Source organism: Lagenorhynchus albirostris, chromosome 17 (genome assembly GCF_949774975.1).
Source record: "Lagenorhynchus albirostris chromosome 17, mLagAlb1.1, whole genome shotgun sequence".
Taxonomy (NCBI): domain Eukaryota; kingdom Metazoa; phylum Chordata; class Mammalia; order Artiodactyla; family Delphinidae; genus Lagenorhynchus; species Lagenorhynchus albirostris.
The window spans coordinates 23,842,386-23,868,665 of NC_083111.1; the positions used below are offsets into that span (position 1 = coordinate 23,842,386).

The 26,280-nt window shown below is 39.4% G+C and overlaps 1 protein-coding gene across 10 annotated transcripts in view; it reads right to left on the reverse strand.

Annotated features, from left to right (window-relative positions):
- Window positions 1-26,280, reverse strand: part of PAG1 (phosphoprotein membrane anchor with glycosphingolipid microdomains 1) — a 143,430-nt gene that overhangs the window by 39,998 nt on the left and 77,152 nt on the right. For 5 of the 10 annotated variants that reach the window (XM_060128022.1, XM_060128021.1, XM_060128023.1 and 2 more), the window contains 2 exons: window positions 24,911-25,010; window positions 22,463-22,558 (listed from right to left, as the gene is read on the reverse strand). In XM_060128022.1, the coding sequence (XP_059984005.1) occupies window positions 22,463-22,558; window positions 24,911-24,982 (168 nt within the window). In that variant the 5' untranslated portion in view covers window positions 24,983-25,010. Of the gene's footprint in view, window positions 1-18,498; window positions 18,661-22,462; window positions 22,559-24,910; window positions 25,011-26,280 lie in introns of those variants that run through there. The other 5 variants (XM_060128026.1, XM_060128028.1, XM_060128030.1 and 2 more) reach the window with 2 other exon arrangements.

Consider the following 26,280-nt stretch of genomic DNA (forward strand, 5'->3'; position numbering starts at 1 on the left):
CCTGTGAGTTCAAAGTATTTTGTACATCAGGTCAGGTTGTCAAGGTAGCCACTCTGCCCCAATTTCCTTTTTTTTTTTTGGAAAGTAGAGAGCAAGAAAATGAGAGCTAATATCAGGATATGGCTTTGACACCCCCCTGACTCAGCACTTCTCTATCCTATGTTTTCACCCCTTTTGGGGAAGGAACATTTCAAAGGCATGAAATTGAGACAGGAGAATGGCCTATGGTGAAGTGGCGTATTGGGGAAGGCACACCTTAGAGGCATGCTGTGGTAAATTCAGGAATAGGTGCCAGCCACCTCTACCTGACTGTCCAAGTTACTCAGTTTTTTTTAAATTTAATTAATTAATTAATTAATTAATTTTTGGCTGTGTTGGGTCTTCGTTTCTGTGCGAGGGCTTTCTCTAGTTGCGGCAAGCAGGGGCCACTCTTCATCATGGTGCGCAGGCCTCTGACTATCGCGGCCTCTCTTGTTGCGGAGCACAGGCTCCAGACACGCAGGCTCAGGAGTTGTGGCTCACGGGCCTAGCTGCTCTGTGGCATGTAGTATCTTCCCGGACCAGGGCTCGAACCCGTGTCCCCTGCACTGGCAGGCAGACTCTCAACCACTGAGCCACCAGGGAAGCCCCAAGTTACTCAATTTTAACTTTCACTTGTTAATAAAAGAAACACAGGTATTTATGGAGTATAATGTAAATCTAGTAAGAACTTAAAAAAAGGCATATGAGAACTCAAAGAAATTTTGCACATGGAATCAAAAATTTGAGTTCACTCCTCTCTGCCACCGAGGCTTTGAGAGGCTCTGGCTGTGCTAAGAGCATAAACTAGAGCATATGAGTGATGCCTCCTAGAGGTGTGGGGTAGGCACTGCATAGCCATCATAGCAGCTCTGTAGATACACACTATGAAAGCAGCACAGTGGAATTTGATCCTGAGAAGGTCACTGTTGAATTATTTCTCATGCCTCTATTACAGGAAAACTTCAAGAAAAATATACTTACAAAATGGAACAGGAAGGTGTGTTTTCAGGACAAAAAAACTCATTTAGAAAAATCAGAGTAGTCACTGACACCTAGTTATTGCTGTTCAGTTATTGCTGAATTTAGTTAGTGCTATTATATATTGCTATATAAATCAGTATTATTCTTTTAATTTATTGGATTAGATCATCTAAGCCAAGTGGCTTCATTCCAGTTTTTTTTTGTAAGCAATTATTTCTAATGGTTATGTGATTTCTCAACACTAATTATAAAACAATACATTATTATATTTTAAATTTAAGAGAAAGAGTCAGTCTTTTTTACATTACTTTTTTTTAAGCCTTTCTCCAAACCCTTTGAAATCCTACTTTATTTTACTTCCTAATGCACTGTCATATTATAATATATCGGGAACAAGCAAATTTTAGGGACAACTGGTCCACCAGCAGCCACTGTGTTTCATCTTACTAAGAACATGATTAAGAACAATCTTAGATGTCCTGCAACATTCACTAGTCTACCACAAGTCTCTGATTCTGTAGCCAGGATCCATCTAAGTCACCAAGGGGTAGGATTTCAGCATAGTCCCCAAACTAGTATTGATAACATTCTCCCAGACTGTGTCATAGTACTAGCATTGTAAGATCGGACAGAGTAGGGGGAGGCTGAAAAATCAAATTCCAATCTTTCACGTTATTAACCGGGTTGTAATCTGATGCCATTGCCCCTAATTTATTATTGGACACGGCTTTTCGATGAACTGAAGGATACCCTCTTGCCAATGTTAACTGGAGTGCAAATAGCCTCCATATTGTAGCCGACACTATTCTATTGTCATGAGCTGGGGGGGTAGACTGGATAGCAGCTGAACCCACTGACTAATTAATGTCATAAGAAGTAGCTATTATAAAATATTAACGTAAGGAACTGTCATGATTTATTTTTCTGTATTTTTTGGTAGAACTATTAAGGACCTTGTTCTATTGTGTAGTGCATAAAGCTTTTTGTGATAAACTCAGAGATTTTAGTGCTTGGAAGGTGGTTTTATTTATCCTGATAAGTTAGTTTGATTTTTTTTTTATAGTGACTAAACTATACATACAAAAATCATACTTCCTTTTCTCTGGCTGGAAGCTGAACGCTGTAATTATCCTTCAATTATAGCAATTACCTTAGTCTAGCTGTTTCTTCCCTCTCTCTACACCAACCCCAATTACAAGTTTTTGATTTCACACATTTTGAAGAGTCTTATGTAAGTGTCTTTATTATAACAATCTCAGTATTTCTTAAAAACAGATCTTAATTTCTAAATATTGTATATATGAAGCTTTAAATTTAACTGCCATATACTCTTCCTTTATAGATTTTAAAAGCGCTCAATGTCCAGATACACTTTTAAAAAGCAAAGGATGAAAGAAGGAAGAAAGAAGGAAGGAAAGGAAGACCTTCCCACTCAACTAATCTTTGGGATCATAAGTTCTGATCTCTACTCTAAGGAAATAATGAAAGAAGTATTCAGATGATATATGAGATGCAAAGACTAAGGTGATTAAAATCAAACCAACTTTATCCTAAAGGCTACAGAGAATTATTAAATTCCTCTGAATTATATTAGAATTTTCAATCCTGGCTATACAGGATAGAATCACTTGGTGAACTTTTTACAATATACCAATGCACAGGCCTAACCCCAGAAATTGGCAGGGATTAGGTCTGGACATTTACAGTTGTAAATGTGTCCCCAGAGCATTTGAATGTATAGTTTGGGCTGAGAATCATTTAGCTAGACTATTCATTCATATTTCTAAGCTTTTAACTGACAAATGCTACTTCATTTTATTTCTTACATTATTGGAACATAGCATAGTCAGGATATGACAATATAGGACAGATACAGCTCACTGTTCTTCTTCCAATACAAGTCCACACTGGGCACCATGCAAACCAAGCTTTTTGCAGCACAGGTATAACCTCAGAGTGCAGACCCAAACAGAGCATGTATAGTCTAGTCCAGAAGGTAGTATCTAACCTTGCAACATAAAGACACACACTCAGAAGCTATGGACACTGAGCCATGTTCTTTGACTGTCTGCTAGATTAGGTCTACATATTTATCTCTGCACCCCTCCAAATACTAATCTAAAAGTTGTATGGCTAAATATAATTCACTAGATAAGTTAAAATAGCATTATTTTAAAGTATTTTCTTTTCTTTCTTTTTTTATTTTATATTAGAGTATAGTTGATTTACAATGTTGTATTAGTTTTGGGTGTACAGCAAAGTGATTCAGTTATATATATATCCATTCTTTTTCAGATTCTTTTCCCATACAGGTCATTACAGAATATTGAGTAGAATTCCCTGTACTATACAGTAGATCCTTGTTGGTTACCTATTTTATATATAGTAGTGTGTATTTGTTAATCCCAAACTCCTAATTTATCCCTCCCCTCCAGGTTTCCACTTTGGTAACCATAAGTTTGTTTTCAAAGTCTGTGAGTCTGTTTCTGTTTTGTAAATAAATCCATTTGTATCATTTGTTTAAGATTCCACATGTAAGTTATATCATATATTTGTCTTTCTATGTCTGACTTACTTCACTTATTATGATTAAAGTATTTTCAAAGTAAACATTTCAACAAGAAATACAAAAAATCTCCTCGTCTAATGTCACTAGTTCTCACATACTGTTTTTAGGTTGCATGTCAAAGCTGATGTAAACACTCATTATGTCTCCACTTACAAAATGATCCATAATTCTTAGAGGTAAAGAATGTACTAGAAATCAATACATCATTATGACAATACCTTTCTTTATGCTTTAGGCTACTGGAACTTTTCTCTTGAACTTCATTGCTTCAATGGACATGATACACTGTTCAGGTCAGTTTGACAATTAACTGAAGGACTACCATGGGCGAGGCAGGCTCAACCCCTTCAGCCTCAGCTGCTTCCTTAGTGTCCTTGGCCATGACCTTCCAAACCCACAGGCTATTTCTTTGTAGCTCTTGGACATATTGAGTTTGTCCTCACCCTTTTGTACTAGCTGTTTACCTACAGGAACGATCATTTTTCAGGTCATCACACAGCTGGTTCCCCTTCCTTTTTTCATCCTGTTCAAACAGCATGTTCTCAGAGAAGCCTCCTCTGACCAACCTTTCTGTAGCCCTCTCGTGCACCCCCAACTCCGCCTTATCCCATTGCCCCCTCTTCCTTTCCTGTTATCCCATCTGAAAGCATCTTATGGATTGGCCTTTGTGTTCATAGTCGGAGGAGGCTCTCTAGAACATAACCTCCATGAGCACAGGCCCTTTGTCCGGGCAGCTGTAACTCCAGCACCTACAACAGTGGCGTGCACTAAGTATCGATGGAGTGAATGAACACATGCCTTTGCGGTTTTATCAAGAGTAGTTCCAAAAATAGTCCTGTACTCCTTAAGGTTGAAACTACTGAACAGATAATAAATGAATGTACAGTTGCAATTTTAACTTAGAGTCCCCCACACAATATGCATGCGTTGGGATTTTAATTGGACCCACAGTGCCAGCCACTTTCGCACAGAAGGTGATTTGTACCCTGTGCCTTCGCTGGCTCTCAGTTTCTGCCAGAGAGAGCTTCTCTTTTTTGAAGTCTTTGCTGTTCCTTTCAATTCCGGGCAGAAAGCAGCTAGACATTAATGTCTGAAACTGCACTTCTAATGGTCTGTGGAGGTTTCTTGAGATCACCTTATTGGGGGTAACACCATGTTTGTTTAGCGTAGGGTTCTCAGTCTACCATGGAAACGTTTTTGGGTCTCTTGCTATTGTTCATTTCCATACATGTCTGGCTTGGGCTGGGAGTTACACTGCAAAAAGCATCCACTTGATGTTAGTGGGTTTCTTACAGCCTGGGATATTTTGTCGGTAGTAATCTTACCCTTCCATTATTACCACGTGATACTAAAAGGACTGGCTAGGAAATCAGCTGTAATGTCTTCAGGACAAATCCTCCTGACACGTGGAATCGTCAGTTGGACCCTACCTCTATTTCGAGGCGCTTCTGTTTGGTCTAGGCTAGCACTTTAAGCCATATTAATACTGCACTCTGCCAGCTTTCCAAACATGCACCTGTGTTTGCATGTCAGCTCTGTTCAGCATCTTCAGCATTTCAGTTTTCCATTCAGTACAGAAAAGTATATTTGATATCATTAACAAGATCAGCTACACTTGTATCTTGTGAAACATGCACAGTTCGGTGCCCTTACTCAGAAATGCCACCCAATAAATAAATATTAGTTCCTTCTGCTGCTTTCCTTGCTATTTTAACAACTTACTTTATTCAAAAATATAAAGAAGAATCTGCATCTTTTAAAAAGTCAGTGTACCTAAAGTATTCAAATGTACTTCTAGTGTCTGTTTATTTCTGTTAGCTAATTAGAGTTATGTTAAATTCAAACAATAAATTGTAATCGTTATCAACATCTGAATCAGCTGCTTCAAATGCAGGCGGTCCAATGACAGGATAAAGTTCTAAGAGATGGTGGATCTTGCTTTAACCAAATCTAATGTATATAAATTTGTATTCATAAAAGAGTGGCATTATGAAATAATATGAATATTTTCCAAAAATACTATTTTAAATAATGATCAATTCGAAATTCTTTAAAATATAATTCAATTTCAAATAGACTTTCACAGAAATTTACAGGAGCCTACGTAATACCATACAGTAGGTCATAAACAGATGCGAAGCCAACTCAGAACTAATGATTATTTCCCAGCACTGATACAAGGCTGTTCAACTATAGGGTTGGGGCTGATGGAAAACTGTAGTGGGTGAGTCAGGATGATCACACGTGAACACAATGATGAATCAACGCAGTGTAAAGAGGCACCACCGGACGCTGGGTTGTGTGATGTAAGATGAAGCACGAACTATGAAGCCTTCTTGCCAAAAATGTGGACCTGAGCTAATTAAGCCTCCAGATGTCACCATCAGGCTTTCATTTATTTTTTTTTACTTCTATCACTTAACTAATCAAATAACAATCAAGGGTTTTGTCGACCCCTGTCAGTTAACTCACATTCACAAGATTGTGAGGTTTGTGCATAGGTTTCTGTATGTGACTATCTGTGTTAAAAAAAATCATTACAAATTTTGTACGTGCAGCTTGTGTAACTACCCATAATGACTGTCATCTATGTGTCCATTAAAATGCCAGCGTATCGAACGGCAGGAAATGAGAATGACAAAGTCTGGTGGTAACTACACATTTGAGAAGACACTCCCAGAGCTTCCCTCCTCTCCCTGGTTGTGAAACACATGATCCTTGTTCTTTGAGGTTCAGTCTTGGGCCTTTTTCCTTCTTTTGCCTCATATTTTCTTCCTGGCATCTTATCCACACCCATGAGTCCAATTCCCTTCGTGCTGCCTTGATTCCTTATTTGTATCTCCAGACAAAGCCTCTATTCTGAGCCCTAGATTCCATATTCAGTTGCCATGGGACCTCCCCCCTGCCCCAGCACCCGGCTGTCTCCAGGCCCTCGGTCTCAGCATGTGTGCACGCTGGACTGGACTCTCCATCTTCCCTGCACACCGGTCGTCCTCCAGGACGCCCTATCTCCGTGAACGGTGCTACCTTCAGCTCTCTGCGCAAGCTCGCATCCCAGGGTCCTCCCCTTTACCACCCCCTCCGTTTCTCCGCATACCCAATCCAACACACCAAGCCCTCTTGGTCTCATCTCTGAGATGACTTTCAAATCCATCTCTTCAATGAGTCCTTGTCTCTGCATCACCAAGGTCAACCCCCTAGTCAAATTACCAGCATCTTTTGTCTTGTCTACTGCCTTCACCCTGCCGCCTTCCAATTTCTTCTTCAAACCCCAGCCAGAGGGAATCTTTCCAAAAAGAAAATCTGATCATACCAAGCCCTCTGCTTAAAATCCTTTAATGGTTTCCCACTGATCAAAGGATAAAGAAAATAAAATCATATAGAGTAGGCTGCCACTTCCTGCAAATCCAGGCTTTGGCCTCCTTCCCTCCCTCTTCTCATTCTACTCTCTCACTGTCTCCATCCCACTCACTTGCTCCTTACCTGGAACCCCTTCAACTGCCCCAGCCCCTCCCTTAGTTAAGTTCTACCCCCCATCAGATGCCAGGGAGGCCTTCTCATGCACAAGGCTATTGCTCATTGCTATACGTGTTTCTCTTTCAGAACACCTCTTTTTCCTATGTCCACGTATTTGTGCCATAGGTTTGACTAATGTCTGCCATACCTTCTAGACCGTATGGAAACCCTATTATGAAATCACCCCTGAACTCATAGTTAGTAGACACTGCAGTCTGTCATCTGGTAGTACATGGCAATCTCTCCTCCAGTCATGCTTGAGTAATCTTGCTGAATCTGGTGACTCTGGTTTGTATTGGTTTTTGTTTGTTTTTGTTTCCATAGTTAGTTGTGAAGTATGAGGTCAGATTTAAAAGAGGACCCATTTGCACAGGGCCTGGGAGGTAATGCAAACACTGAGGCAGGCCAGGTTAACCATGGGGAAATTTTTTCTCCTTCTCAAAGAAATGTGATGTTTCTCATTTTTCTTTGAAGATATGATCTGCTCATTCTATCTTTTGTTTTTTCTTTATCTTAAGAAAACCACAGCACAAAAATAATGAGAAATGGTGACTGACCCTCAACTTGATGGTTGGGGAATGACAGAGCAGGGTGGGGACAAGGGCAAATTATTATTCCACACCCTCCAAGGTGGGTATTGGTTGCCATTCTTTTAAAAGACGAAAGGAACAAGTTCTATAGTCTTAAAATTTAGATGTATATAGATGTATGAAATAGAACTAATAATTAGGTTTTACTAATCATCTTCTAAAATCGGAAGGATGAAATAGATTATGCTTACTAAATTTCTGGATGGTGTTCATTGGAATAGGGTTTCCAACAGCTCTCAAGACATGTGCTTAATCTAAAATGTTTAATATACTGTAAATCCTTTACAGTAACAATATTAAAAACCTTAGACTGTCCAGGGATCTTTGAGATCGAGTTCAACATATTTGCATTTAATTTTTATTTATAAAAAAATAATTGCAGTAATTTAAGATATTTGCAAGGTTTGCAAGGGTAAATTTGTCTCATCTTGGATTCAGAAACCTTTATACAACTACTAGTTTGGCAAACAGATGTCAAAAATACGGATTCCCCTTAAAGATATTATGTATAAATAAAGCCATCAAATTTAGAATAGCAAGCCCCAGATGGTCTAGCAGCATCAACAAAAATCACTTTCCTTGCCAATGTGAATTTCATAAAGCAGAAATCATTCTCAGGCACGCAGAGACAGACACATCAAGTCCACGAATACTTATGGCCATACGCTAGGTACCAGGTTAGGTACTTTATTATGTGGCCCACAAAACAGGACTTTAAAAACAAACACTATGTGTTCAAAATGAACTGTTTACTCTTTATGGAAAGAGTGACCGTACTCTTGTGTTTTAGTGAGACAGGGTGGTGAGTACACACGGGACCGGTGGGATTTAAAAGTACAAGCAAGGCCATCAGCAAACCTGTTGGGATTGGGCTGCTTTGAACATTTGAACTTATATTGCTTTTTCTTTCTGATAATCTATTTAACCTAAATATCTGGGATTCAGTATTTGGGACTACGAATGTGACAGAAGTGCCTTGTAAGCGTAAGTGTCTTTGTATGATCAGGATTAATGGAATAGGAACTGAGGCTTAGTGAGTTTCAGTAGGTACCCATGCCCACTGCCGCCCCTGACTCCCCATTACTCAGAGAGAAAGTGAGAGAAGTGAGGGTGGGAGCCACAGGTCTCAATCACTCCACCATCAGGACTTTCTAAAATCATAAAAGGAACTGCAGTATAATTGAAACTCAGTGCTTGAAAGCTAAGTGTAAGCAGGTGGACGGCCTTTTGAGGCCCTTGGGGCTCCTGGAGTTGGGGCGCTGGGTGATACAGGCTGGAGTCAGAACATAGGGCTCAGTGATCACATGACATATCTTTTTTTTTTTGGTACGCGGGCCTCTCACTGTTGTGGCCTCTCCCGTTGCAGAGCACAGGCTCCGGACGCACAGGCCCATACGGGCCCCAGCTGTTCTGCGGCATGTGGGATGACCGGGGCATGAACCCGTGTCCCCTGCATTGGCAGGCGGACTCTCAACCACTGCGCCACCAGGGGAACCCGAATGACATTATCTTTAAGGAACTTCAAGTCCCACAGTTATAAAAAGCAGACACCATCCTCAATGAACATTTGCCATATTTCTATACTGCACATTCCTGAATAACGTTTGATGCCCTATTTATTTCAAAGAAGATAGTTTTTTTTTTTTTTTTTTTTTTAAATTTTGGCTGCACTGGGTCTTAGTTGCGGCACGCATGTGAGATCTAGTTCTCTGACCAGGGATCGAACCCGGGCCCCCTGCATCGGGAGTGCGGAGCCTTACCCACTGGACCACCAGGGAAGTCCCCAAGATAGATTTTTGTTTGACAGTTCACATCAATGATTAGAGATATTCTAGCTGCCAGATAAATAAATCTCCATTGGATCCAATGTGTGGGATCCAAGAGCAAATTATGGATCCATCTGGAATTATATGGGGCTTGGCTGGTTTTGTGAAAATAGTTACAAGGCAACAGTGAAAGAAATCAATAAAGATTTATTAAGGTTCTTCTTTCTTTGCATAGGTTTAAAAATGGGTTCTGACCTATTAAAAATGCCTTTAGTGTTTTTGGAGTTGAAATATTACACTTTACTGTCTCTGGTTCTTTTCTTGAGTTGACCCTTCACATAGATTAAGTATGTCTTTCTCATGCATGGCTGTGAGGATGTCTGGCTGCCGCCGCCAGGCTTTCTCAGCTTCATCAGGTGACGACACCTAAATTCTGTGCCTAGATACACATGCCATCATAGGCAATTGCTTTCCTCTACTTATATTACCTTTCTGTAGCAGAGAAAAAATGCATAACATTTAAACTTCTTGAACACCATTTGGAGGTTCATCTGATACTCTTTAAAAGTAGGCAATTAAAGAATTTGGCTGAAAATCTGAGTTTGAATATATGTAAGAAAAAGTTAATAGGTTTCACTTATTGAACATCCACTCTTTGCCAGATACTTTTTAACTTGGAGCCTCACCTAGAAAGATCAAGTTACATTTCACTTATTCTTCATAGGATTGTTGTGAGCTACAGGTAGGTGAAGGAGATTGTATCAGTGGTCACAAGGCTTCCCCTCCCTGTATCCTCACTCCTTGCACGTGACTTTGTAGGTCCTTCCAGCAAGAAATGTTGTCTATTTCTATACCCTTAATTCTTGGCTGGTTTTGGACTCACTCTGTCCCATGGAATGCAGTGCAAGCAACAGTGTCAGACCTGAACCAAGACCATAGCTTTGCATGTTTCTGCTCTCACTTTTGGGACCCTGCTGGTCCTGTGAATAAGTCCAGACTAGCCTGCTGGATAAGAGACATGTGATCCAGGTGTCCTCATTGTCCCCCAATAGTCAGCCAACTGCCAGAAGCAGAGATACTTAACTGACTGCAAGCTGACTGTAGACATATACATGAGCCCAACTGAAACCAGAAGAATTGAGCCAGCCCAAACTACAAACCCACAGAATCAGGAGCTAAGTAAATGGCTGTTGTTTTAAGCTGTTAAGCTGTGGGGTGCTTTGTTACGCAGCCAAAGCTAACTGAAACAAAAGGCATATTCTCATCACTGTACTAAAGAGAGGTACAGAAAGGTTAGTAACTTGTCCAAGGTCACTAAACTAGTAAGAGGTAAAGCTATCAGGTATGACCTCTGTCTTATGGGCCCACACTCTTAGTTGCTCCACTGTGCTGACTCTTTTTAATGCAAATGGTAAGTGCCTCCGACCTGCTCTGGGCTGGGCTAGACATATTTCCTACATTTAGGAAACTTACAATCTCCATTTTGTTTTTCTCTAAGGAACTTGCAATGCGATAGTTTTGTTCATACTATTGCTTTCACCTGAAATACATTTTAAATTTATTTTTCACCTTTGAAACCTGCTCAAATGTAACTACCTCTCAGAAACCTTTCTAGTTTCCCAAGACAGAATTAGAGTTTCCCATCTGTGGTTGACTGCAAAAGTAATCACAGTTACTCCTTCCTTTATCCTCATCCTTTGTAATGTGACATTTCAGTACCATCCATTAAGAGATGAAAGCTATTTCCCTACCCCTTGAATCTAGACTGGACTTGTGACTTGCTTTGGCCAAGAAATGTGGCAGAGATGATGGGGTGCCAGTTCTGAGATTAGGCCTAAGGGACCTTGCATACTTTCACTCATTCTATAGGTAACCATAACTCCACCACGTGAACAAGACTAGGCTAGCCCTGCTGAAGTGTGAGAAACCATTTGGACGAGTGTTCCATCAGCTAGGTTGTCCCAGCTGAAGCCCCCAGATATGTGAGGACCCAGCCAAGATCAGCAAAGCCAAACCACAGTGAACACTGCTGTATGTGGGTGGCTAGTTGAGACCAGAGGACTTGCTCAGCTGAGTCCAGCCTAAATTGCCAATTGCAGAATCAAAAGCTAAATAAGTGGTCATATTAAGTCACTAAATTTGTTATGAAGCAAAAGATAACAGATACAGATCCCTTTGTACTCTTCCGGCATTTTAAAACTTATTTTTGGAAGAGCACATATATTTGATAAATGTTCAATCAATGAATGAATAAATGATTAAATATGCAATTACACTGAGATAAGATTTTTCGAACAAAACAGAACTCTGACTCTTTATTTTTATTTTGAAGGGAATAATTTCTGTCTTTCTTGGCTGTGAGACAGAGCCACATTTACAGGGCTTGATACTTAGCAGAGGTGCTCAATAAATGTTAGCTCTCACAGATCCTGTATATGACCTGAAATGCCAAATAAAACAAAAGCTAAAGCAAACACTGTAGCACTGAGGCATGCAAGGGATTTTTTTCCTAAAACCTTTCAAAATCAGGACAAACTCTCCTGGTATTTGTGAGGTGGAGATCTAGAGCAAGGGACATGATTTTTTTCCCCTTAATATTGGCAAGCTTCTTTCTCTTTGAAAGTATACACTCTTTAAATGATCCATCGCTACTCAAGTCACCCAATTTCAAAGAGTGGGAGAATTCTGCTATAGAAAGACCATCATGGGAGGCATTTCCCACTCCCTTAAGGCTAGTGGTTCTTAGCTTTGGCTGCATAGTGGAAATACCTGGGAAATTTAAAAAAAATACCTCTAGAGAATAGTTTAATTAGTTTGGGGTACATTCTGCACATAGGGACTTTTAAAAGCCCCTGGATTGACTTTACTGAATTAGTCAAAGTTGAGAACCACTATTCAAACCCTCCCCAGAGTGCTTCCACCAGTCAAGTGATTATTATTGGATTTAACTTTTAAGGCAGACCTAAGTAAGCTTTCCTTTTTATATGCCTCTAATCAAAACACGACACTGAAAACCTATAGCTAGAAAATAATAATTTCTTATAATGGACAATGACTGGCTCAAAAGGAATTAAGAAATAATTATCAGATGAGTATCTTCCTGATGATTAACTCAACAAGCATAATATGAACACTTGGCAGGGTCTTAAATGTCTTCAAGGCCTTAAGTATAATTAGGTATTCAAAATTTTATTGCCCTAAATTAAAGCACCACATAACACTATAAATTATATTAGATAATAAATTCAAAGTAAATTGCACTGAAGCACATTAAACTAAAATTTTTGTTTGAAAATGTACCTTATATGAAAATAAAAATGTATCACAAATTAAGGTATAATTTAATATTTAATATGATTTTGAGTTCAGATTCAATGTGGGCATTTCAAAAAACTGTGGTCTTATCTTCTGAATGTGTAAGTGGGTCTCACATGGCAACAGTATTATTTTTAAGGACTATTTTTTTGGGGGGGATGTAGAGTACAAAAATGCTAGAAAATGATAAATAGTAATCCTATGCTATAAACTATGTAATGCATACAAATTGCTTTAGTACCAAAATTTCGTCGTCAATGAATTCCATTCACAAAGAGACCTCTAGCACATATTCAGAGAGTCAGAATTTTTCTAAGCCACAGTTTTGGGGAGAGAAAAATCTGGTGTGACCCCCTCTGATTTCATAGAAGTGGAAAATGAGGTCCAGAGAGGTTAACATGTCAAGCAAAGCCCCCAATACCCAATGACTGGGAATTGAGCCCAGGACGTTTGAGCTTGCACCCTCTCATGTCTCCAGAGATGGGTACAAGGAAGATAGCAGCACAGTGCGCTCAAGCCCCACAGTCACTGTGGCTGGCTGGGATTGGCCTCGGATTTTGCCCATCTCTGCTGCAGGTGGCTGTGTCAGAAGACCTTGGCAATGGGAGAACTAGTTATCACTTCCTACTCCATTTCCTCTTATGACAAAACAGGCTGGAGTCAACTCTAGCCCTTTACTACATTAGGTATGAATACAGTTACTGTATTTTTTTCTAGTCTATTATTAACTTTTTACATTAACATGGTACATTTGTTATAATTAATGAACCAATGTTGGTACATTATTATTAACTAAAGTCCATATTTAATTCAGAGTTCTTTAGTTTTTATCTAATGTCCTTTTTTTGTCTGTTTCAGGACCCCATCCAGGATCCCACATTACATTTAGTTTGCTCTGTTTTTTCATTAGTTCAACTGTGTGTGGGTGTGTGCATGTGTGTGGGTGGGGGAGTATGACTATCTCTCTTCTTCTATGTAGCCAGTTAAGGGCAAAATCCTACAAATTACTGTTCTCAGGTGCTCTAATGTAAAGGAAAAGGGTATATGTTAATGAAGTAATCTGGAGTTTTAATTATGAGAAAAACACTGTAGATGAGAGGAAGCTTAGGTTAAAAAGAATTTGACATTTGGAGGGACCTAGAATCATGGTCTGTGACTTCAACATGGATTAACAGAATCTAAAAAGCAAGGAATGGGGTAGAGGAGCGTGACAGTTCAGAGTAATAAAAGGCACTTCACATAGAACTATAGCAATGCAGAAGAAAGAAGTAATATTGTGCAATTTATCATCATTTAATTTAGGGGAGTCTGCATTTTTAAAATCCACAGAAATGCAGTCACAGTTTCCTTGCCAATATTTGTAGAAAACATTTTCCAAACAAGACTCATTCATCTTACTCTGAAATGAATTGTTAGATCGCAACAGAGAATGTTAAAGACTTTGCATCCCTTATAGAAATGCCAAACATTTTACTCTGCCTGATGCTGTACTATAAATAGGGAAATCCGAGTGCTAAAAATGTTCTTCAAGTTGCCAAACATAGTTCTTTAGCATCAACTTCCTCCTACAAATGACTCATTCTTCCAAAGTTTGAAAATGAAAGCTAGTTACAATTCAGAGAAATGTTGTAGCGTACATCGATTAAATGGCAAAGATATTTCATTTATGTATATTTATTTTTCCTTAGATCTTATCCACTGAAATTCTTCTTCAGAATTTTATTGAAGTTTTATTAAAGAGTAGTTACTCTCATGAGAAGTGGAGTTTTAAATAAACAATTAGAACAGCCAAGCAACATGAATATTGTTGGAGAATAATGATGGTTTAAATCATTTTGAAATTCGTTAACTTCATTTGGATATAATAGATGCAAAATGTATTTACTGTAATAAAAATAAGTTAATAGTGAAGTCATAACATGAAAACTAATAAGCTCACCAAACAAGATGGTACAAATAATGCCTCAATGTCCAAGAACACAAGGAAATTAAACTCTAAGAAATTTTACCTGATTAAGAAAAACAGGACTCTTGGGAAGAAAGCATCCTTTGTTATAAAAAGAATAATAAATAGGGAAAATGCCATTGATTTATGATTAATATTTCAAAATAGTACATGTATCTATATATATCTTGCAATAAGTAAAGAGAACATAAATAGTATAGGGATTTGTATAGCACATTTGAGGTTAGTACTCATTTGAAGAGGTAATGGCTTTTTTTTTTTTTTTTGCGGTACGCGAGCCTCTCACTGTTGTGGCCTCTCCTGTCTCCGGACGTGCATGCTCAGCGGCCACGGCTCACGGGCCCAGCCGCTCCGCGGTATGTGAGATCCTCCCGGACCGGGGCACGAACCCGTGTCCCCTGCATCGGCAGGCGGACTCTCAACCACTGCGCCACCAGGGAAGTCCATAATTGCTGCTTTTCGCTGAGAGATGCGACAGGAAACTACAGGAGATGCTCATTTGATGTGGATGGAGCAAGGCAGGCGGCCAAGAGTGGATTCACATTTTCTTCTAATCAACTGACGATACCACTGGATTTTCATCTTCCTTCTGCAAATCACTAGATCTCATATTACCAGTCGTTTACTGGAGAATGGCTAGAATCTCTTTAAACTGACTACAAATAATTATTGCAACCTCTTTTCCTGGCTTCATTAAAGGCTTTTTCACCTGTTTTGACTTGCATAGTGACACCTTTGCAAACCTCTATGGGAGATATTTTAGTTATTTAAACATTTTATGGTATATAAGAAAGAAGTGACTTAAGTAAAATTAAAAGATTTTTTTTGAAGTTTTTTACAAAAAAGTTTTTACAAAACTTTACACGTTTTGTAAAGTCTTTCTTGAATTTGTTACAATATTGCTTCTGTTTTATGTTTTGGTTTTTTGGCAGCGAGGCATGTGGGATCTTAGCTCTCCCACCAGGGATTGAACACACACCCCTGCATTGGAAGATTTAACCAGTGGACTGCCAGGAAAGTCCCAAATTACTTGATTTTAGGTAAGTTATTATTAAAGATTATAATATCATAGTCATTTAAATATAAATTTTAATAATCCTATTTTGACTTTTTCCTATTTAATAAGTGATGTGCTATTTAATTAACTTTACCTTCATTACCTCATAAAATACATGACTTGCAGACAAATTTTTGAAAAGGCACACGGGTGTATGATTGATTTGGGAACCAAATATATAAGTTTTAAACTATATTGAATATATTCTGATATCAAAATAGAAAATAATTGTTTCCATTAATATATGTCTGGGTATCATACATTTTGAACAAAAATAATCAAGCTATGATAATTTTGTGTTTACTTATAAAACAATAAGGCAAAAAGTTTTAGGTTGCAGTTTGTAAGCATTTCTCTGCAATTAATATATATTTGATTTGATTTGACTGTTTTGGTAGCTTATCAGGAGGAGTGTGAGGACACATATATTAAGGGTATGAATGACGTTTATTTCTGATAAATAAAAAGCCAAATTGTATATAACTGTCACTACTTTTCTTTTTTTAACATTGAATTTTATACCAGACAGATATCCTAATAGGCTAATATAAAACCTACCAAATATATTAAGATACTTAAGATTTACAGAAAGTATAATTCAATAAACACCCATGTAACCACTACCCAGTTTAGGAAATGAAACATGACCAACACTATGAAAAGTATATAAGAATTTTGACCAGATGACTGCAGCTTATAACATCATATCAATGCTTCTTAAGCTTATTGTCTCACAAATCAGCTATCCATGATATGTATAAGGTAACAATCTATGACTAATTAAAACTAAAACCTCCATGGGAGCCTGCAGTGTTCACATGAATCATAAGCATGTTTGCTCATCTGACTGTCACTGATGGCTTTGTATACTCTTAAGAGGTCCTCAAACAGTATTATGTTCTTTAAAAATATTTATGTAATCACTTTTACTAATACTTTCTTTTTTTCTTTTTTAAATTTTAACTTTTATTGAAATATAGTTGATTTACAGTGTTGTGTCAGTTTCAGGTGTACATCAAAGTGATTTAGTTATACATGTACTAAATATATACGTATATTTTCTTTTTTCAGATTCTTTCTCATTATAGGTTATTACAAGATACTGATTATAGTTCCCTGTGCCATACAGGAGGTCCTTGTTGGTTATCTATTTTATATATACTAGTGTATATACGTTAATCCCAGTCTCCTAACTTATTCCCCCCTTCCGCTTTCACCTTTGGCAACCATAAGTTTGGTTTCTGTCTGTGATATTTACGAATACTTTAAAAATAGAACTTGGATTTGAACCTTTACCACCCTGGACAATGTGAAACCCCTGGGACACCTTTGACTCCCAGTGATTTTGTCAAGTGGCTACTGGGAAACCCTGATCCAGGCTATGACAAATGGTAAAAAGTTAGAGACAGATGAGGAAGACAGATGAGGATCCTGGAAATACAGAGTGAATGTGATGACCACATACAAAGATCACACAAATGTGTCCATCCGAGAAGTGCGATCCCTCAAACCTTGGGCTTCCATCACACAGCTCTCTGGGTTCTGGAAAAGACTCCAGAGTCCAGGGAGTCAGAACACAGACATACCCATGTACACCAAAGGAGAGCTGGTCTCTGCAAAGTGTAATGTTTAATAAATGAGGCGAGGGCTTCCCTGGTGGCGCAGTGGTTGAGAGTCCACCTGCCGATGCAGGGGACACAGGTTCGTGCCCCGGTCCAGGAAGATCCCGCATGCCACGGAGCAGCTAGGCCCGTGAGCCATGGCCACTGAGCCTGCGCGTCCGGAGCCTGTGCTCCGCAAAGGGAGAGGCCACAACAGTGAGAGGCCCGCATACCGAAAAATAAATAAATAAATAAATAAATGAGGCAAGGTACCCACAGCTACCTCTGAAGCATGTCTATGGAGGTTCCAAATCTCTTTGGTACCAGCCTGTGACAGAGACAAAATTTCTACCTAAAAGACCAAAAGGCCACAGATTTAAAAAACCATGGGAAAATTTTGATCTTAAAACTGGGAATAATTGTTTCTCTGGCGAAAATCTGTTTGTTCCTCGCTTAGGACCCTGTTAATCATGAATCTGTGATCATAGTTCTTTAAAAACTGTTCATTAGAAAACACAGAACAATGTTCCGTTCTTTCAGATCAACCATGAAGGCTTCTACAGAATTCATTGTGCACACTAATCTCCCTCCTTCCCCCACCTTTCCTACCTTCTATTCCTTGTGCCTCATTTTACCCCTACCTTTTTAAAACTTACTCTGTCTTGATGTGCTGTATATTGTGTCTAACTCTTGAAAGCCCTTTTGGAGAATATAAACAAAGTTCCCAGCTGATAAAGATGAAAAGAACTTAGAGATAACCCCATTCTATCCTCCATATTTAAAGGTGGGCTAGAATGTAGGAATCCCAAATATTGGGATTGCATATTGGTCTTTCCTTAATACCCGATTACCTCCTGTGACACTGGGTTTTCTTGTCTCTCCTCCACCCAAGGGATGTCGCTAGACGTTTCTCCCTACCTGAGAGAATAAGAAATTTAGGAAATTCTGCCTTCTACATCTTGCTTTGGAGGGACAGAAGAAAATTCTGAGAAACCTGCAGTAAGTAGATCAATTTTTGTTTAAACCACATCTGTCAAATATATCTGATCATAAATAAAAACTTTTCTTTCTTTTCTTTTCTAGGAGCACCGTGGAGAGCTGCACCCCTTAACACACCTCAGAACACGCTTTGGGAAGGTCAGGATTAAGGCAAGGCAAGGCTGCTATCTAACTCCCCATGGCAGGTGACAGAGAGGAACGGTCAAACGTCCAAGTCATTGACACACCAGCCTGAATAGTGGCTTCTCTCAATGTTGTCAAGTCCAGCAACACTGCTGCCCTCAGAGCCACCATCCGTCAAGGTACAGGACCTAGTGAAAAAGTGCAGAAGAAGAGGGATGGCAACCACCCTTGGCCTTTGTCCCAGTGCTGCTGAGTGATGCTGTGCAGTACAGCTCACCTGACAGCCCCGGGGGCCGGGGCCTGGAAGCCTGGGTTTCCCATGCAGCATTAATCCGTACCCACTTTGAATTCTGGAAGGACAGTGGTTACAAATCCTTCTTCCACTGACATAAACACCAAGAGACAGAGGGTGTACAGTTCCAAACCCAGCAATGTCACACATCGTGTGTACCTCTGCAGACTGGCAGGTGTGTTTATAGACCCCAAAGGGATGTGACAGTTCGGCAAGATCTGCTGTGGCACAGTAGCCACCTTGGGGGCGGGCACACGGAACCCTACGGCCAAGACTCCGGCACAGGTGGCACTGCTGCTGTGTCCTCTGCCCTCACCGCCTGTGGGACTTTGGACAAGTTACTCACCCTCTCTGAGCTTCAGCTTCCTTTTCAGTAAAATGGGAATAATCATAATAGTAGTAGTAGAGCAGTCTGGCGGATTAAATGATTTAATATTTGCAAAGTGCCGAGACCAGTGCTTGCCTCACCGTACATGCAATATGTGTTGGTTAAATAGGATAGTATCATTGTGTTTACTCCAATTTCCCTCTATTGGTATATGTCTCCTTTCATAATAGACAAAGATGACACACAACAGTGGTGAAAACAAGACCGTCGCGCTCCTCGTTTTGAGACAGCCAGGCCTGACTAATTACAAGGATACAAATGAGGCCAGGCTTGGCAGTGCTGCTTCCAGAGGTGCACATGCTGACTTTCTGGCGGGCTGGGGTAGCCTGTGATGGAGAGCCTGGCTGTTATTTGCACACACTAATGATCAGACCTCGTGCACAGTTACCAGAGATTCCAGCAGAATGGGAATATGGAGGCAGAACGAGAGGCAGGGCTGCCAGAATCACAGGTGGGCCAGCAATTGCCCTGCAAACTGCGTCTCTCAGGGCTCTCCTGTCCTGCGTCACGGGCAGCGCCTCCCAGGAGCCCCTGGCAGGAGCAGTAGGGGCTGGTCCTGCCTCTGCCTCACCTCCCTTCATAGTCCTTACCTCAGTTGTTAAAAATAATAAAATAAAACCAGCTTTAAAACAGACAAAATAAATGTGCCCAAAAGATTGGCACAATAGAGGGAAATAGTTTGGTAAATCTTGATTAATTTTTCTTGGTGTCATTGGTATTTACTTGAAAATAGCATCATATAAATATATTTTATATATTTTTAAAAGGTTAATAAATATATATTTATAAAGATTGTCAAATATGTCTTAAGGAAATGTACATTTCTTGAAAAGAAAAAACAAAGCAGGTAATGTACATGAATAATGTCCTAAGTTGTAGAATAAAAGATCTTCATTAGGTGTGTAAGACTAATCCTTATATAAGTTACATAAAAAGCTGAGACTGGTTTGCTATCATCTAATAGCTGACCGTATACTGATGTCATCATAACTGTAATTTTAGAAATGTCAGAATTTATATCATATAGTTCTTGTAAAAAGAGATGCAGGATACCCCAATAAAGATGTTAAAAAAAAAAAAAAAGAGATGCAGGGAGATCTTACAAATACCAGCCAAGATTGGGGAATATGACACATCTCTCTCTGAGCATAAGGACAGGGGCTGGTGAACTTGGCTTGGGGTGGCTGGGGCACACTTGCTCTTAGGGCTCCCCTGGATCAGCTCACGTGCTGTGTCTGTGAACATGGCAGCCTGCAGCCTGGAAACACCTTTATCTGCTCTGGTGAGAAACACAAATGCACACACACACACACACACACACACCCCGAGTCCCAGACACCTGGTGCTGTGCTCAGGGAAGTGGCGGAGTGGGATAAACGCAGAGCTTTTAAGAAGCACAAACCCCAGGCCACTGCAGGGTTTGCACACTGCTTTGAACCTTGGCTTTTACAGTTGTTGCCTTTAAAGTTCTGGAACATTCTGAGCATGGTGCCCTCTCACACTGTCTCTGGCGGGGCACTTCTTACCCCAAGGCACATCTTTTAATGTGTCTTTTTTTCTCTTATCTCAGGCAGCTCCCACTTGTTTCTGTGAATCATCCGATGACATGCACGGGTTATTTTTCGTTGATACCGACACCTGAATGCTTATATGTAGGGAGCAATCTCAAAGCAGGTCTAGTGCGTTTAGAACGTATTTCTCACCTTTCATGATTTTAATTTTTGTTACTACAGTATTGCGATAGGCAGGCTGCTCTCTTAAGGACTTTTTCCATGTGAGACATGCATAATGCAATAGTGAAGCAAACAATTACTTCAAGGAAAACGATCTCCCCAAATTATGACTTGCATCTACAGTCATGGAGGCTATTAGAATATATTTTTTCAAAAAGCTCTAAGCTGATCCACTGCTTAGGATTTTGAGATTCCCCACTGCTCTGCGATGTTTCCATTCTGTATGCACAGCACAGATTCCTGCCAAGCCTATTCCAGTGAATAAACAATGTCTTCTCTGTCAGAACAGAGAATGAATAGTATCACAAAATTCTCCTCTAATGTACCGCCTCCACTTTCCCGAACCAACCCCTTCAGAAGAGAACAGGCAGGATGAAGACTGGGGAGGAGAACATTCTTCTCCCCCTGCCAATCTGGAACTACATTCTGGCCAGCTCAGGACCAAGTACTGTCAACTCTATATCAACTGCTAAACAGAGAAAGTTGACAAGTTTATTTTCTTTGAAATTGGATGGTAGATTTTTGCATTTCTGTGTGTGAGTGCACACAAATATCTTTCTCGAAGGAAGGAGGCAGTTCATCCACTATAATTTCAGGGCCTGGTGAAAACAGCTTTTAGCTACAGACTGAGCAGCAACAGGGGAACTTCATAAAAATGACACAGCAATTTGTGTTAAAATATTGACAGCTAATTCATGAGTGATGGAGCTGACTAGGAATTCAGCTGCTTCTGTGAAGATCTTTATTCTCGCCAAGCTCATGATTCATAAAGAAAATGCCTGGAGTTACTTCTCTGAAACATACAGTATGATGCTGACAGATTTCTCTTTGGTGTCTCTGTCTCATATTTATTCTCTCTCTGTCTCTGTCTCTCTGTCTCATACACACACACACACACACACACACACACACACACACACACACACACACACCTTCCCCTCCCCCCAAAAGAGGCATCGCGAATATAATGTTCCAAAAAAGGACCTCATTCATGAAGCATTTACCACCAGCCAATGAAAGATTTACTTAGTAGGTATTTTCATAAAAGAAGAACACAGATTTCTTTTAAACTCTCCCATATTCGTAAGTCTCAGTTGGTGTAAAATACTGTGATTCAGGTTTTTTCCCCCTTGTGATGTGAATACAACATATATCTTATTTTAACCCCTAAAAGGAATTACCCAACTCTTTCCTCATAAAAGAAGAAATGCTATTTTTACAATTAGACCACACTGCCTTTTGTTTTCATGAATATCTGAGAGACACTGACACGAAGAAAAAAATACAGATTCCCCTTTCTCCCCTTTTTCCCACACATTTTGAGTCCAGCTCAGTGGGCTCCCAGATTCTGACGGCATTCTCCTGGTAACACATTTAGAAGAGACTGCAGGATATCCCAACAGCGCTATTTTCTTCCCTCCGGCTCCCTCTCCTTCTTTCTCTCCTATCACTCTAGGTTTGTACCAGACTAAACAATTAAGCCTTTGTGCACTAACGCTGCAATCTGCAAATTCTAATGATCACTGGTACAATGGTAATATTTACCTTGAAGAAAGGTTTGTCCAAATAAGTATTCAAAATGCTGGCAATGTATTCCCTTTGAGACGTTGTGGTGGTGAATGTTCTCCCTTCCTTCTTGGCCTATAACCAAAGAGAAAAAAAGTTAGGGGGAAAAAAAAAAAGACAGACAGATAGAGACTGTGACACATACTGGTCCAGTTCACTGTAAAAATGCTGACACATTTATGCCAAACACTGAACAAAGCAAACTACAAAGTAGAGGAAAAACTACACATAGTAGTGGATGAATAAAAAAATTTCTCCGAAATAGCAGCCAAGTCAATGTCTAATCAAATACACATCAATTTACTTGCTCTTTCCCTATTTTTCCTAGTTTTATGACAAAGAAACCTATGTGTTATTGTAGTGATACTGAAATTCAAATAACTGTTGTCTGAATTTGAGAATAAAACAAGTGATTTATCTGAAAAGAGTATGCTTCGAGGTAAGGTAAGCCGTGATTTAATTGTGAAAATGTCTTACGAACAACAGTATCGTTGATGCAGCGTGAACAGTGTGGCCCGAATGGCACACCGATCTAATCCTGAGTGGTTCCTTCATCCGTTCCACTGTGGAAATGGGGAAGATGTGCGGGAATAGAGGAGACCACAGGAATGACTTCAGTTGATCTCCCATCTGTTTTTCTGCTCTGTGTCTGGTGCCCTGCCTTTTCTCCATCCCCCTCTCCTCTCCAATTCTCTTCCCATCCTCTAATCTTCATCTCCTGTACTGAACCTCTCTTGTACATAAGATACCATGAAAAGTACAGTGACGAAGGGAGAAGGGCAGAAGGATGAAATGAATAAATAAATGAATCTACAAGGAGAATATCCTGGATGTTGTCTCAGATTCAGAACCACGCAGTATTTTACAGACTGAGATATTAATTCCTGATTTACAATATAAAAAACTGAATAGAACACCAGCCTTCTAGATTTGCATCTAGTGATGTTCTTTTATTAGGACCACATATGATCTCTTAGACTGAGTGTTGCTTTCTTCCATAGCAGAATCAGCAGATTATTTATATTATCTTTAGTTACATCAATTGTTTCCCTGACAGTTACCAAGTGAGACATGGCCGCCTTTTGTTTGCCACTGCATTCAGCGACATTATTATTTTCTTTTTAAAAAGTAAGTCTAAAAAGATTAGAAAAAGACACATAGTCATGGGCAGTCTTTCTCCAACTCGACTCCAAGTCTTTGTCAGTCATGCAAACTAAGAGAGCAGGGCTTCTCTGGGTGAAGGGCTTGACAGACAAGAGCCCTTCTCAAGCCATCTTTCTGTCTTTCATTAGATTTCAAATCAAACCTCCTCCTGAACTCCTGCCATACAGATATATTTAGATGTGGATTCCAAACCTCTCCACTTCCCCATGTTATCACTGTCAATCCCAGAGAACTCTCTTGAATTCGTTAGAGATGTGAGACAGATTTATTATCTAAAGCAAATTGCTACAGTAAAAAAATAAAATGAAAATAATAAACATTTTTCTTAAAATGCCAAATCTTATTAATATGTATGGGAAATAATGTTTGCACATACTATCTGTATTACTAGACAGGAGTAAAGAGTCTGATTTTAAAACTGAACATATTATTTGACAGCTAATTTAATAACATAAAAGTGGTGCATAATTTTGCATTTTCAGAACATGAATTTCACGAGTTATGTTTTTATTCCAAGGAAACAAGGTAATCAAGACAGTGTGGTACCGGCATAGGGTAGACATCTAGATCAGTGGAACAGAATTCAGCACCCAAAAATAAACCCATATATCTATGGCCAATTGATTTTTTGACAAAGGTTCCAAGACTATTCAATGGGGAAAGAATAGTCTTTTCAGCAAAAGATTATGGGGCAACTGATAGCCAAAGAATGGAGTTGGATCCTCAGCTCAGACTGTATAAAAAAGTTAACTCAAAAATGAATCAAATGCCTAAATTTAAGAACTAAAACTACAAAACTCTTAGAAGAAGACATAGGGGTAAATCTTCGTAAGTTCAGATTTGGCACTGGTGTTTTAGATGTAATTCTTTCAAAAGCACAAGTAACAAAAGAAAAATAGGTAATTTAAGTTTCATCAAAATTAAAAACATTTTTATGTTTTAAAGGATACTATCAAGAAGGTGAAAAGACAACCCAAGGAATGAAAAAATATAGGTGTAAATCATATCTGATACAGGACTTTTATCTAGCATATGCAAAGAACTCTTATAACTCAATAATGGAAAGACAACGCAACCAAAAACAGGCAAAAGATTTGAATAGACATTTTGCCAAATAAGCACATGAAAAGATGCCTCATCAAGGAAATGCAAATCAAAACCACAATGAGATATCGCTTCATACCCACTAGGATGACTATAATTGACAAATCTAAGATAGTAGCAAGTGTTGGCGAGGATGTGGAGAAATCAGAACACTCATACCTGGCTGATGGGGATGTAAAATGGTACAGCCACTTTGCAAACAGCCTGGTTGTTCCTCAAAAAGTGAAACATCGAGTGATTTTACCCAGTAATTCCACTCCTAGGTATATACGAAGAGAAATGAAAACGTTAAGTCCACACAAAACTTGTATGTGGGTGTTCATGGCAGCATTATCCATAATAGCCCCAGAATGGAAACAGTAGCAATGTCCATAAACTGGTGAATGAATAAACACAATACAGTATATCCATATGAAAGAATATTGTTTGACCATAAAATGAAATGAAGTACTGACACATGCTAAGACACAGCCGAACTTTGAAAACATGCTATGTGGAATGTCAGTCACAAAAAATCCCCACATATGATCTGATTACATTTACATGAAATGTCCAAAATGGGCAAATATATAGGTTGCTTAGGGCTGGGGAATGATCGTCATGTGGATGATAGCTAAGAGTTGTGTGGTTCCTCTTTGAGGTAACTCGAATGTTCTAAAATTGATTGTGGTGATAGCGACACAGCTCTGTGAATATACTAAAAACCATTAAATTGCACACTTTAAGTAGGATGTGAATTATATCCCAATAAAGGTGTTACCAAAACAATATTCTAAGGAATGTGGACATTACACATTACAATGTCAGTCATTTTCTAGATCAATCTGAAATAAATATGGCAACCCCAAGTATAATTGTAGCTGGAATCACTGGAGTTGCTGTACTGAGGAAGAGTCTCCTGGCTCCACTGAAAACTATCATAGTCTGACTGAGACAACCTGAGTATAATTCTGCATAGACCAATATTCCTTCAAGTCCTCTCTCATCCTCATGACTATCTCTGAGTGTGGACAGCAGTTAATTACTGCAAACAATGACTGATCCAATCAAATAGCAATCCTATGCTTTCAATGCTGATTTCTTTTCCCACTGAATGGAAGTTTGGACTTCTGAAACCAGGTATCTAATCAAATATGACTGGCCCCCTACCCTGCATACACTAAGTCAGTAGAAGGCCAATCTTAGCACTGCTTCTTCTATACCCATTTCACTGACAGTTCTCATGAGGACTCTTACCAGCTTCTTAGCATGGATGATGTCATTCATAAGAGGCTCCAACAAACAAACTCCAGTAATTCATGATGCTTCTTGCCTACTAACCTGAAGCCTTGTTCTGGCTAAAGCCTCTCAGAGGATCTGAAATAGAATTCTTTTTCTGGGCCACTGAGACTATGCACCTGACAGATGGCATGGGCCCAAGCCCCAGCTGCCATTGCTGAGGGGAAGTTTAGGGGGAGGAGCATTTCTTCAAAACTATGCCCTACAGTCCCTCCTAAGGAAGTAGTGATGACATTGACAGCAAACCTCCC